Source organism: Thermobia domestica, chromosome 7 (assembly GCF_964235325.1).
Source record: "Thermobia domestica chromosome 7, izTheDome1.hap1.1, whole genome shotgun sequence".
Lineage (NCBI taxonomy): Eukaryota > Metazoa > Arthropoda > Insecta > Zygentoma > Lepismatidae > Thermobia > Thermobia domestica.
In genome coordinates this window covers 62,162,192-62,177,860 of record NC_137460.1, presented here as the reverse complement: position 1 = coordinate 62,177,860, position 15,669 = coordinate 62,162,192, and the positions used below count along the sequence as shown (strand labels likewise).

Here is a 15,669-nt window from a genome sequence, read left to right as displayed (position 1 = left end):
TATTTTTACCATGCCCTCACTTTTTTCTCTATGTGATATCAGTCCAGAGTTTTTTCAATAGTTTATTCACATACAGAATCACTTTGTGGTCTAAGCAACAATTTTTTTTTTTAACACTTTGCTCTCTTGAGATATTACGCCCCCAAAATGGCATCGAAATCACAAACTTCAAATTTCGGACCCCTATAAATCTACGGTGCTGGTAGTATCATAGCGGTGGATATTTCTGAAGACTATTTACATGAAATAGTATTGAGGACAAAACTTATGAACTTACCACTTTATGCCATTCAAACATATAGCCCCTTTAAAAGTGTAATTTTCTGTACTTTTTCTGGTGATTTCATGTATTGGTTTGCAATCCTGTATATTTATTTAGAAGCAAGAGCATATGCTCTCCGTGTACCTCAGTCTCTCCTCTAAACATTCGTTTTTGTTTGGTGTTTGTCTGATTCGTACGTCTTGAGCAACAGTAGTTTTCGTACACTCGTTCAAATGCAAAAAATTGGCACTCTACCGACAACAAAGATGACCACCATTCGGGAATACTTGTACATACGACAACGCGAATAGTGTTATTGACCTTCTCATACACGAGGTTCATCACACTCAACTTCTCTGGATTGACCCAAATGTGAAACGAAACCCACTTGTTAACACTATCTTGCCCGAAGTCTCTGATTATTTATTTTTATTTTTTTTATGTAGAAAAGTAAAAAGGAAGTATTAGTTTGTATTCTTAAATTCCAGATACTCTTTGCAATCTCCTGCTGTGCTTTTCCTTAACTTCAAACACCAAAAAGCTGATGGAAGTGAAGCGATCCAATCTTCTTCCTTTGGATGGATTACGAGTTCTTAGCTTGACTTGGATTATTGCATTTCATAGCTGTTCGATTCCATTTCTTTATTCAGGTTGGTATTTCACACATTTTGAATTTTCTAAGCTGCAATATAGTTTTTAACCTACAATTAAGGAAGAAATGTATTTGTAAGTAAAATCTGGAACAATAGCATGTTTCACCTTATTTCTAAATAACTATATATAAAATAGGGATGGGCAAAACCGATTATTATAAAAACCGGAAACCGGTTTCTAGAAAAAACGAAACCCGAAAGAACGACATTTCGGTTTTCTCCAAAAACCGGTTCGGTTTTTCACTCCGGTTTCGGTTTTCTCCAAAAACCGGTTCGGTTTTTCACCGAAACTGTTTGCGGTGAAAACTTTTGGAAAACACATAAAACTATTTCTGTGGAAACGGATTCGGTTTCCGGAGAACACCGAAACACTATTCTGGTCAGAGATAGAACAAATTTTTTTAAAAAAAACCGGAACCGGTTTTGAAGAAAATCGAAATCGAATGCGGTGAGAAACCAAACCGATTTTGTTGAAAACAGATAAACGGTTTCGGTGAAAACCGAACCGGCTTTGGAGAAAATTGAAAAACGGTTTTTAAAACCGAATAACCGGTTTTTGTGCCCGCCACTAATATAAAACCACGTGCAACTAAAGCTCGCTGATTTACTACTGAGCTGCTGAGCGTCATTTCAGATTTTGCTTGGGGGGGCAAGACCCCTTGATTTAGGTAAAATTCCTCGTTTTTCACTGATTTACCATTATTCTTTTGATAAAATCTATATAAATCTCAAACTCAGGGGGGGCAATTGCCCCTCCCTGCCCCCCCCCCAAATGACGCCCTTGCAATGTACTCTTCTCCAATAATACTACAGTCAAGTATACATATTGAAATAAGAGAAGTATTTTGTTTAAGTATGCTCAGTGATAAGACCTTCAGTTCAACTGTTTAAATTTGTAATTTGTTTTCTGATTATAATTTGAGAAGATGACTGACCTCTGATTCCACAAATGCTATGATAAAAGAACAAGAGAGGTCTCAACATTGACCACTATAATTATTGGTTGTTTAAAAAATATTTACTATCATTGTTTTATCAAGGAGTTTATGTTTTCTTCCTTCCAACTCCGACTTTGTCACGAAAGAAAACGCTTATCATTTGCTGCTCCGTCTGTGGTACTGGGAGTGAAGTATCAGTAGCCAATCAGGATTTTTGAATAGTTTTAAGAATACGCACATATTTGTTGACTGCCGTTTAGAAGTAAGAGGGAACAGAGTATAGCTCAAAAGTATTCTTGAGCCTTAAAGAAGTTGAAAATGAAAGCACTAATTCCATACTTTAATTCCTTAAGTTGTAAACTGTGAAGACATTTAGATGTTTTACCATTAGAAAACTTTCATTTGCTACTTGTTGTTTCTTCAACGTATACATTGGATTCATCTACATCAGTAATAATGAAATGGTGGTTTGGGAAGAGTGTAGCTAGCCACCACAATATACCTGAATAGAGACTGAACTTCTAACTGTGAAAATGTTTTCTTTAACCTTTTGGTTACCATTCTGTAAGGTAACGCCGTTGGTACTGGCCCGATTTTTAGAAAAAATAATGTAGATTTCGTGGAGTTACTTAGCTCAGGCCATAATTGGCCAAGGCACATGAAACAAGCAGGATACCCAGAAAGGAACAAAGATTCGAAAAATGTATGACTTACACATATTCAGGAGATGTCGCCTCAGGAGGAGGAGGAAATTGGAAAATGGTCCCGCGAATGGTCCAGGGATCGATTCCCGGTAGAGACACTCGGTCGGAAAGGTATAACAGCCTTTTCAGGCCAACCAACCTGAGTGAGGTTTTTCCTCGTTCGCACTAGGCAAATGCCGAAATGGTACCTAACATAATGATCCCCAGGCCGCTTCCTTCCTTCTTCATCCCTTTCTTCCATTCCAATTCTCCAGGCAGCATGATCGCCGAGGGACGTTAGCTAACATGGCTATAGACACCGAAAGCCCAGAAATCTAATTCCTAAGCATAAACTTAAAATGGTCCCCGAATATATTTCGTATGTTGTCTTGACCCCACAGTGCGTTATAATTTCGCAGGCTGTTACTCTATTGTTTTTTTTTCCTGAGCAAATCCGTCATACGAACTTCCTGACTTATGATCCGAAAGCAGTCAGATCCGGTGATCCGGTCTGACTCGAATAGACCACATCCCGGATTGTCCTGGATAGACGTGTTTGGGTCGCCGGGTCTTCAAGGGACGTATGCGAACCGTGACAGTTAGATATTTATGAAAATTGGTATACCGACTAATTGTGGATCGCTAATCATCGTGGTGATAGTCACTCGGTGCGGAAATGCCTTGTTTACCTGCAATGTATGCACCAAGCAGTGACCGGATGAAGCTGTGCCGAGTTATACTCTAAAACCGCCAGGAAAGGGGGAAAAAATGAAAATTCTATACAGGTAACCTGATACCTACGGGAGGGGACAGGTGAGCAAGAACACGACAGCAGTGTTACACAAGTAGTAATCCCAACACAAACTTATAGTTATTCCAATAGAACGTATACCATTTTATGGCATTAAAATAATTGGCATAAAACGTGAAAGAAAATAAGCAAAAGATGGAGATAAGGGAGATCTCACTATTGCCAAATAAGGGAGATATGAGGCTCTAAAGTTGAGAAATTATGGGGTCCGTACAAAGAAACGAACAAATGCATACGTCCCTTGTTAGAAGCGAGACCCAGAGTGGAGTGACCAAGTCAAAAGGTGTGATCAAGATGAGTCGGTGAACAGAGATCTGTGTCATCACAGCAGGAAATCGTATAATTTGAAGATTAAATGAGAATTGTAGTTAATTTTTCTTGACCTTGACCCGACCTGTTAATTTTTCTCCTTAAAAAAAATTAACCGTATTGATACCACTTAGTTGAATAGTAAGCACAACATTGATGACTCAACTAAGAAAGTGCTAATGTGTTGCCCAGTTGATTCTTGTCATTCCAGTGTACACGCTTCACACTTAATTCTAATACAAATAAAATATATTTATGTACACAATATAAAAGATCCATTATCTATCATACTACTGAAACCACAAATGTTACACTATTTGTGACTTTCTAGTAAGTAGCGAACTTATCAATTTGTAAGATTTTAACGACCGAAATCAATAAGAAGTACGGCTACAACTTAAATTTCAGGAAAAAAATCTTAATTCTCTTATTTTGAAACACTTCATTTAATTAAAACATTTGTTTAAAAAAGAAATACAGTTAAATCAGTATCAGTATCAGTTAGTAATTATTAGGATCATTAGTAACAACAATACTTCCTTAGGAAAATAATAACACTAATTTTTTTTTATGCTGCTTGATAACTGATGCTTTATGCACTTTACAACTTTTCCTCGGATATATAGAAAGTTGATAGTTTTGTGTGTAAATCTCGATTTCATGTCAACCACCACGAACTTAAGAATAGGAAATTTATTTTCTCAACGTTCATTATGCACCCTCCTAAATTCTCCACTTTAAAATGACTTCACTACTCTATTAATTGTTCATATATTGCTGAGCATTAGTGTTTCTTTAGTATAATAAAAAAATGTAGGTGGCGTACTTAAAAAGGTAGGTTACATTCCTGTAGTTTTTGGACTTAACATACAGCAGACGTATAACTGAAAACGCATGTTTTATAATACTTTCTGTATAAGTGTTCCATCTATACGTATTTTCTGTATGAAACAATGTAGGCGGTCAGGATCTCACATACAAATGGACGTATATAACATATAACTGAGGAAGGTCACATAAGTATATGCATGTAATATACGGAAAACTGTTAGATGTTAGACATCCTGTAACGGCAGGATGTAACATCTACTGGCAGTGCGTATGCAGCATATGGATAACGTATGCTCCGTACTGATTTCTGTAGTAAGCAAGGGCATTCCGTATATTTGTACAATATACCGCTGTCAGGAGAATGGATTTTTCTCAGTGTAGCAACGATAGTAGTACGAAGAGCTTCGTGCATTTTGAATAATTATTTCTATTGTTTTTTTCAGATAATGGTGTGACCGCGAAGAAAAGAAATGAAGGATTTATTGTACAGAGTGTTGCTAGTGGTCCGTTGGCAGTAGATAATTTCTTTGTTATGAGGTAAGTGATTTTTAAGTTTAATAATGTACCTGGCGCACAGGAACATTTTAAAAGCTTAAAGTTTATCTACCCACTAAATCAGAAGAATTTCATCTAACGATTAAATTTGACATACTTCGTACATTTTCCTTAAGCTTGTTATTTCAAAGGTCATAAGGAAAAGGGTTTTCTTTGAGGAAATTTGTATATTATTTCAGGCAATATTGGGTAACGAATAATAAGAATTTTAAAGGTTGTTAAAAGTTGAGAATGCTCCAAGAACATTGCCAGAACGAATCTAAAAAGGATGGAGAGATGCAGAGGGAAGGATTGTTCTTACATGTAAAAGTAAACCCTTTTATCCGTACTTTCTTCTGTTTCTCGCAAAGTTCGCAAAATAAAGTCTCTCTATGACACGGTTCCCGAGATATGGCTCTTCCGAAATTCGAACTTTTTTAGCCAATCTCTGGGTGGCCAGTAGCCAGTTCGCCAGTTATCACCGATTACTATTCGGTACCAAAACGTTCACCATCCTCTTAGGTATTGATCAACACTAATATGATCTCTATGACTTACGATTCACCAGATATAGTTTCGTAAATCTGCCAAAATCAAAACTATTTTTTGGCCAATATCTCGGGAACTGTACGTCATAGAGAGATGATATTGATGTTAATCAATACCTAAGAGGATGGTAAAGATTTTGGTATTGATATTAGCTGCTGGCCAATTAGACAGTAGTTACCGGTTACTATTTGGTGCCAAAATATTCACCATCCTTTTAGGCATTGATCAACACTAATATAATCTCACTATAACTTATGGTTCCCGAGATATGGCTTCTTAAATCTCCGAAAATCGGCTATATTTGGCCAATATCTCAGGAATGGCAAGAGTGACGCGAAACATTCCATGACTTTCTCACATAGTTTTTAATGCTGTACCGAATGGAGGGCTCAAAATTGAAACAAATCTCAAATATCTCAGACAGACACACAGGCATAGAGAGTTCAGTAACGAACTATTTAAGTTCGATGAAAATTACCCATAGATACTTTTAATAGATATGTGTTCGGCAACAGTTACGTATGATAGTGCGAAGAGAATTATAGTACAGAAAGATAAATACTCTCATGTTTTAAAAGATGAAATATTTAGAAAACAATTATGTACTATGCAAATACCGTAGCTAGAAGTGAATCGTAAGAAGATGGTGTTTGCTCATGACCTTTTTTAATAACATGACTAGGAAAAGATATGAAATAGTAGCATATATTCGTTAGAAGGAATTCATTTGACAAAGGTGCGAAAGGATACATTTTATGCTATTAACCACCTGATATACATATTTTAAACACTTTAAACCTCTCACATAGATTTTTGTCAAATTACTTCCCTTTAATGATTTAATACCATGTTGATATTCTAAAATTCGAGAAATCCAAATTATTTCACTGTTTCTGTTCTAGTTGAAATGTCTTCTTCAAGCGCTACATTGCTCTAATGTCAAACCTATAATAAAAGCGGGTATAAATGTGTGATTAGCATTACTTATTTATCTAATATTTTACTTCATTTCAAAAGTGTAGTTACTTTTTTTTTTCTTTAGACATTCACTTCCAATACATTTGGGCGTACTAGAGAAAATTTATGCCTACTCTATAGACAATATTGCAGAAATTTGGATATTAATAAGATATTTTGGATGGGTAAGGTTGATACTAACTTCCGTTACGTTCAAGAAAGTAAAAAAAAAAAGTCAATCTATTAGTCTTCAACGAACGTATATGCTAAATGAAAATGTGTGTCCTTGTTACAAATTATTATTATTATTATTATTATTATTATTATTATTATTATTATTATTATTATTATTATTATTATAGATTACTAAGATGTAATACTACACATAGATATAATACTAAATTCTGCATATATAACAAATAAATGCGTTCTACCTTTTAAAAGCTGCAAGTTAACTAAAGATTCACTTTCTAAACCTTTATAGGGACGCTTTACAATTTCCAGACTGCGCGTTTTATTTTCAACACTCCATGCGAGCAAATAAAACGATTAATAGTACTCTTCTTCGAATAATACATTAACCTCACTTTATGGAAGGTGTTAGATAGTCGAAAGGATTATACATAAAGAATTTAATTAATCTATTTTTTTACTTACTTTTTTCCACCAATTATGCTCTTGGTCAGTTCTGCGAAGTTTACGCGTGATAGACAGATAGACTATGGCTATCTTAAGACTACTATGGTGAAGATTTTCATCCTACTCACTTCATAATGTTCATGCTATGTTCAAAAATACTTGCGATATAACAGATGACAATAGGTTGGAGAATCTCGCCTCTATACTTCTAGGCTGTTACACTTCCTAACATACAGATCCGCTTCGCGTAACATACAGATCCGCACGACCAATTCCTGCCTACACTACAATCCATCTAAAATATATTGGTTATGTTTTGTGCACAAAAACCGAGTTAAATCGTACTCTACGTTCCGCCTAGAAGATAAATTGTTAATGGTTTGATTAGAGACTGATTGACTCATCGAAGAACTGAACCTGAGTTACCAGTACTTAGTCGTACTCGACGTTATTTGCATATTGGATATAGAAGGCCACTTTGATAAAGGGTGAGTGTGACTAATTTAAGATGAGTGGATATTTTTGTGTCCTATTACCACTTGTAGTTAAAACTGCAGCTCAACATCGATTTGCTGCTTTTCTGGCTGATTGCTACCGTCAGAGATTGAGAGTACTGCGAAAAGTGGAGCTCATACCAATGCCAGTAGAAAAGAATATATATATGTTAGAAACTCTCGTATCTTGCGTCTTAGGTTTTCAAGAAAAGTTAAAACTTATAGTTGGTTAGTGAATATCTGTTGATTACCATGGAGATTAGAATCTTAGACTAAAGGAACTCTGAAAGGTTTGTATTGATTTAGTGTAACTTGCTATTATAATTAGTTGAGAGATGATCTACACTGATAAGAAGACAATAAAGTACCAGAGTTGAAGTGAGTGGGTTTTTTACTGTGGCTTTAAGGCTTTTCTGAAGTTCATGAATATTCACTTTCAGAAATACGAGAATAACATGTAATCTGAACTGCCTGTACGTCGAATGATTACCAATTTGTAAAGACTATCTTGTAAACGATTGTGGGAGGCCTTAGCCTGGCTTTCGTTGAACATTTTCTGTAATTTGAACCCAACCCTAGAGTCGGGTTATGACTAGATTCATGAGTCCCATATTCGAGCATCGCTATTTCAGACTGTACTTGCTATGGTAAACCTCGATTTCGGACCAATTTAAAGGCAATTTCATCTAGGGGTTACATCACTAACATATAAACATACTTTACCGTATAAACAAAAAATTCCGCATTTCGGTACCATATGTGACAAGATTAATAAATTTTGTGTTCAAACACTGATTTTTCAGATTACCCGAAACTATTTAACAAGAACTATCTTAGACAGCATTGTTCGAACATGGGATCAATGAATCTGGTCACAAGGCAAATGATGCTTCGTTACTTCGAAGAGGCAGTACAGTTCCATTCGTCTTGCTTTCACATAACTTAGGGATTTCCATTCCCTTGATGTATTATCATGCGGTATTATTCTATTTAGACATTTTACACCGTCCACGACTGTCTTCTAACCTCATACTTTGTATCACAATATGTGAATCATGTGTTCATAAAAAAGAATGATTCAGGTGTATGTACTTTCAACTGACTTTCCTTTCTTTGCTTCGATTTCTTTGATTGTATCTCTTAAAGTCACTTTACCAAAACATATTGTTGAAGACAACTTTTGTTTCCCTTATTGTGTCAGAGAGTAAACATAAAAACATATTTGCAAATAAAATTTTCTTATATTTTCAGTGGTTTGTTGTTATCTCTTCTTTATTTCCGGAAGAAAACAAAAGAAGGTAAAAGTGATGAGACAAAAAACTCTTTCTGGGAATACATAAAAATGGTCTTACAGCGGATGTTGCGGTAAGTAACTCAACTTATAATCAACAACAATGTTTTTAGTTAATAATTATGAGCTGACAAACAAACTAAAATTTTGTACAGGGTGTCCGAGAAGCCCTTCCCTGATTACAGAAATTGATAACTCAGGCTAGAAATAAGATAGAAATATGAAACTGGTGTTGAATTGTTTACAAACTATAAAAGTTTTGGTCACATCAGTACACTTCCACATGAGCACCCTTGGTAGCACGTAGCACATCTAGGCGATATTCAATTTCCAGCCACACATTAGCCAACATCACTGGAGGGATCGATGCAACGACTGTGGTTATTCGTTGCTGCAGGGTTTCAAGATCTGGTACACGTGTTCGGTAGACCTCATCCTTGACATAACCCCATAAAAAGAAGTCTAATGGGGTTATCTCAGGAGAGCGTGGAGGCCAAGCTGTTGGTCCATCACGACCAATCCATCGCCCAGGAAATGTCCTATCGAGATAGGCACGGACGTCCAAACCCCAATGAGGTGGTGCACCGTCTTGCTGAAAAACGACATCGGGGCGATACTGAAGCAGCTGAGGAACAAAAACTTTTATAGTTTGTAAACAATTCCACACCAGTTTCATATTTCTATCTTATTTCTAGCCTGAGTTATCAATTTCTGTAATCAGGGAAGGACTTCTCGGACACCCTGTATATTATTAGATTGGTGCCATTGAAATATCTGACTGACGCATGTCACTTTCAAAGGAAAGAAATAAAAAAATTACAATATCTGGTTCGTCAAAGTAGTCTCTGGATCCAAACACCCATTCATGCTATTTGTTCAGCCAAACGAGTGAGTTCCGTGAAGGAAAAAGGCTTGAATCTGAGATGCGAAGAAGTCCTCAACCCACGTTGGATTGCCCTTTCATCAGAGAAGTTCTTTCCTGCAAAGAAGAGATTAAGATGCCGAAAGAGGTGGTGGTCTGTGAGAAAAAATCAGGAGAGTACGGAGGCAAGGAAGGGGTTTTATACTACAACTCATGATATAACTCGGCCAGTGGAATTAGAAAAAAGTTCTCCAAATCTTCCGTAAGTATATATTATCGCTTCGTTGTAGCACTTGTTCATGTGAATCCTTCTACGCGCTTGCAGCTGGCAACGTTGTTGCGAGAAGAGAGGGAACGAAGAAGACAAATGGCGCCTGAAGAGAAAAGGAGAAAAGTGAACAAAATTCGTCTTTGTTCAAGACGAAGAGAATATTAACAAAATAAAAACGTCTATATACTTTATAGAATATCAATTACGGATGACTGAGTGAAAAAGTTAATTATGAGTAAAATTTTCTAGATTAATCTTAGTGATATAATAAAGGAAAAGTGGATAACTGAAAATACAAGTGTTACAAAAATCTTTGCTTACGATTACCAGTTAGTGGAAATTATAACATATTGAAAACTTAGTTAACTCACTGAATTATTCAAATCCTGGTGGATGTTTGCTACTGGGTAGCGAACTTGTGAAGTGAAAGTTCTTTCAGTGTAACCATCGTAAAAAGACGTTGTCGGGTCTCTCAGAAAACCATACATAGGACACTCTGGTTAAATAATAATAAAAGCTGATGTTGTGTACCAATAATATTGGCTTTATGGAAGCGTAAACAAATTCAGTTTCATCATATTTTACGAAGTGATATATAAAGAAAAAAGCCATATCATAAGTAGATAGGTACATACATTGATAAATTGTATTGCTTGTGATTCTCCATGGTGTAAATGTTTGCTTGAGAAGAATTTGTTTAAAATCATAAGCTGTCTCCAAACTTAGAATTTGATTTATCAATCTTTGTTGACATGATTAATGATTACTTCTTTTAGTGAAAGTGTAGGAGCTTCAATGAGCGTAGTCACGAGAGAAGGTTAAATTCAAACTATTCTTAATATTAAATAATGCTGTAGTCGATATAGTTTGATTGGTTTGCTTGAAAGGTATTTAACGAAGCTATCTGGAAGTAAAACTCAATTGTACCTTTTACGAGCTTTACTTTGAGATAAACTCGTGAGAATTCTGGAAAATTCGTTCTTTAAGAAATTTACCTAGGTATTAGCAATATTTTTGTTTTATTTGTACCTATCATTCTCTCTGTTGATCAAATTCTTCTACAAAAACCTTCTCGCTTACGTAGTGTTCACAGGAATCAATTACTTACCTGTACCGGACTGCCGTCAAAGCAGCTATAATGGCGCCCGAACAGGGACAGATTACGGTTCCCTTAAAGGGTCATGCTGCTACCGTAACAAAAGTGCTGCGCTTAGTTCGATGTTTGAACATAGTATCCAAACATGCGAACAAAGTATATTCCTGTAAAAGGTACTAACAAGGAAGGGTCACGCAGTGGCTCCGCTGAGATCCGAACGAGACAATTGTGTTTGCATTTGATATGTTATAACTAGACGAATTCCAAAGTTATACGTGCCACTGGGCGGAATGTCGTGAGTTACAACATATTTTGCAATATAAAAGCTAAAAAGCTGGCAGAATAGTTTGAACCGAGTCATTTATTCGGAAACGGTTGAGTAAATGGAAAACTCGGACAATACGTATCCCATCATTTTCAAGGGCACATTTTTCGGATAAAAAAGTTTGCCCCAGGGTCCTCGCAAGGTCCCAGACGGGGTCCAACTCAAAATTTTCAAATGGTAAGGGGGGTTAAGTAGCACAGCGTTTGAAAGCTGTTGTAAAATGAAAGAAAATGTAGCAAGTCTCGACTCTCTACGATAACCCTGTGCAAAATGGCGGAGGGTCAAAATGTAAACAAAGACTTACTTGAAAAGTTTATGGTCACCCCTATAAATCGGAAACGGTGAGACAAATATGAAAATAGAAAAGGGAGTGTGGCATTATTTTCAAAGTACAACAATGTATGTTAAAGCGTCTTGTCCCAGGGTGCCCACAGGGTCCCAGGTGGGATCCAACTAGAAAGTTTCAAATGGCAAGAGAGGCTAAGAAGCTCATCGTTTGCAAGACCTTGTTAAATGAAAGTAGATGGAGCAAGTCTTTACTTTCTACGACAACCCTGTCCAAAATTTCGGCGGGTCAAAATGTAAACAAAAGCTTAATAGAAAATTATGGCCACATTGAATCCAAGAAGGCCGTTTAAAACCTATGTCATTCATAACAGTACAAATCTAAATCTCTATTTTCTCTATTATTTATTTAGAAATAATAGGAAGACTAAAGAACAATTGAATTTCGATTCATTTCAACTATTATTTCATTCGGTAACAACACATATTTGTTTTTGTCTTAATGCACGTTCGTCACGGTTCTCTCGACATTATTTACTTGAATATAACGAATATGCGATGAACACACAACTTTGACTTCCTGCTCATATTGTTAAACAAAAGTTGGATATCTTCGGGTATTTTTCTAATTTTGTTATAAGTAGTTCATACAGAAAGAACTTGCTGCACCTGTAGGTTGGGGGCTCTATTGTAACATATTCGTGATTGTTACATTTGTATGTCATTCGCTGGTTTGATCGCAATACTTCAAGCAATACCAAATATACAAATAAAAAAAAAACATTTGCAAGATTGGCGACTAGTACCAAACGTGTGTAAGTCATTTCAGTACATCGAGCTGCATCAAACTTTGTTGGTTTGGTCACAGTATTCCAAGAAATAACATATTTATATACAAACTCATTTTTCACGCTGGCAGCCATATTGGATTACAGATTATATTCTTTGATATTTTGTGGATATCTACTATGAACCATAAACATTCGCTTCCCCAACACTAGTGGTGTGAGCTGGATATGCGTTCAATACATAGTGCGGCACTTTGAACTCAAGATGTCGCGTTTTTGAACATTTTGCATATTTTAGTCACTTACTAATCAACATTAATGCCAAATTTGTTTTCCTAGCTTCAGCAGTTTCGTATGCTTATCCTTTCGATATAGGTTTTAAGCGGCCATCTTGGATTCAAGGTGGCTATACATTTTCAATTAAGCTTTTGTTTACATTTTGACCCGCCGAAATTTTGGACAGGGTGGTCATAGAAAGTGGAGACGTTCTCCATTTTCTTTCACTTAACAAGAGTTTTCAAACGATGTCCTACCTCTCTTGCCATTTGAAACTTTTTAGTTGGACCCCACCTGAGACCCTGTGGGCACCCTGGGACAAGACATTTTCACTTATATCGTTGTACTTTGAAAATAATGCCAAACATCCTTTCCTGTTTTCACATTTGTCTCACCGTTTCCGATTTATAGGGGTGACCATGGACTTTTCAAGTCAGTTTTTGTTTACACTTTGACCCGTCGCCATTTTGCACAGGGTTATCGTAGAGAGTCGAGACTTGCTGCATTTTCTTTCATTTTACAACAGCTTTCAAATGATGTGCCACTTAACCCCCCTTACTATTTCAGAATTTTGAGTTGGACCCCGTCTGGGACCCTGCGGGGGAGCCTGGGACAAAGTTTTTAACCCCAAAAAGTTTGTCGTTGAAAATGATGGGATACGGGTTGCCTGAGTTTTCCACTTACCCAACCGTTTCCGAACAAATGACTCAGTTCAAAGTATTCTGCCAGGTATTTTTTTTTTTTTTTTTTTTTTTGTAGTTCTTACATTACGAAATATGTTGTAACTCGCCATATTCCGCCCGGTGGCACGTATAACTTTGAGATTCATCTAGTTATAACATATCAAATGCAAACACAATTGTCTCGTTCGGATTTCAGCGGAGCCACTACGTGACCCTTCCTTGTAAGTAGTACATTATTTCAGAAGGTTGAAAGCAAGCAGCTACAATGGAGAGCCTTAACCATTTTCTAAACCAGCGTTATTCAATTTTTTCGGGTAACCCTAGACACAGTTCACCATCCAATTGTGTACCCCTAAGCCTTTAAAATAAATTAAATCGAAATGAACTTATTAAACTTAATACACATGTTCTGTTGATTAAAAAGGAGAACAAATAAAGACTGAATAAAAGGGCAATCATTGTGCCAATCAAAAGACTATTTACAGGGGGATAAACTGCACATCCGAAAAAATTAACATGGGAAATTTCAAAATTTTCTTTAACTATGATCATTCAATAAATATTATAAATATAGTAATTTAGGATTATGTACCCCCAGAAAGATCTTCGTGCACCCCGAGGGATACGCGTACCCTAGGTTGAATAACACTGCTCTAAACGATATCTTATTATGACATCACGTGTGTTGAACATTACTGGATCCTAGCGGACGAGTTTGTGGTGTACTTCATGGAGTTCAGCATTGTAACGATTCGCGGTGATGGTATCACTTCGATGGATCGCTACCACTATACCAATAACAGGACTTCGTAGGGTGTAAGGCTAGTTTTGGAAAATTACTTGTAATGTTGATTACGATCTAACGAGTGTTCTAACCTTTACAATTGTTGTAGTGTACTTGTTTCGCATCAGAAGCGACAATTGGGAAATAATCACAACATGAGAAATCACAAGTTGAGCATACATATAAGCAGAATCCATTTCGGTATCACTGTGCTAAAGGGGGAGGGCTTAGTCGAGTCAGCCTCCTGCTTACACTACTGACATTGATAATCATCAATTTGTTATTCTCATTTGCCTAACTAGATGCAAACAATAATTGCAATTTTATTACCATACCATTGCATAAAAGTATCTAAGTGTGACGTTATTTTGTCTTAATATTCCCCCAGGTTTTACTATTTACACATAAAAAGGCGAAGTCAAACAAATGGACTTTCTAAAACAATTTTTAATGAATAGTTCATTGGCACATTTCCTATAACCTGTGATTCTAATATTGCTCAGATTGAAAACCCATGTTTCAATGCCAAACTAATGATGCTTATAATTATATATGTAATTTGTATATGGTGTATGAATGGTGAATTATTAATGCTTTTATATCCTGAAGCAGTACTTTCGATTTGCTTTTGGTGTGCAAGTGAGACCCTCCTGAAAAAGTCATAGATCCGTCTAAAAAACTTGCTTGGTATACCCCAGGAGAACTATTAAAAACAAGTTACTAAGCTTGCTGTTAAAATATGAAAACGACAAATAAATAATAATTATGTAAAAACGTTAACAAAATCAAGTGTATTAATTTGATATACGTATTGCGACAAACAATACGCATAATAATATTGCGACTAACAGGTTAATAGCATATTGCAATATACCAAGGGCTGAAATAAAGTGGATTCAACAATGAATGAAAGAAATAATTAAAAAATAAGTGAATAATATGTTTATTGTTGATTCTTTCTGTATTTTGACAAACCTGCAATATTCCTCCCTTGAATCTGACAATTGTAATGAATATTGTTACTCTGTAAATTTGAAAAAAAATTAAAAATATAAAGAAAAATGCATTCACAGTTTCATCTATTGTAGTAGTGTCTTTACACTAGTGCAGGGTATAGATTGATATACTGCATATTCGGGTATATTTATGCATAAGCTGGATAAAAATAGTAGTAACTACGTGAGAGGCACTAGTTAGGTAAGCACAGCAATGCGATAACAGAAGATTAGACGAGCAAGTCTGGTGTGTGTTGCACTTTATTTAGTCAAATATGCAGTGTCGTGAAGTAGAGACGGACATTTCAAGTGTTCTAATGGAAGTACAACATCTATAACGACCTGATTATGAA

The 15,669-nt window shown here is 36.0% G+C and overlaps 1 protein-coding gene across 1 annotated transcript in view; it reads left to right on the top strand.

Moving 5' to 3' along the window:
- Nucleotides 1–15,669, top strand: part of LOC145690161 (O-acyltransferase like protein-like) — a 186,092-nt gene that overhangs the window by 136,358 nt on the left and 34,065 nt on the right. Inside the window, exons 5-7 of the mRNA XM_081764781.1 lie at nt 751–912; nt 4,931–5,024; nt 8,912–9,025. Coding sequence (XP_081620907.1) covers nt 751–912; nt 4,931–5,024; nt 8,912–9,025 — 370 coding nt within the window. The remainder of the gene's footprint in view (nt 1–750; nt 913–4,930; nt 5,025–8,911; nt 9,026–15,669) is intronic.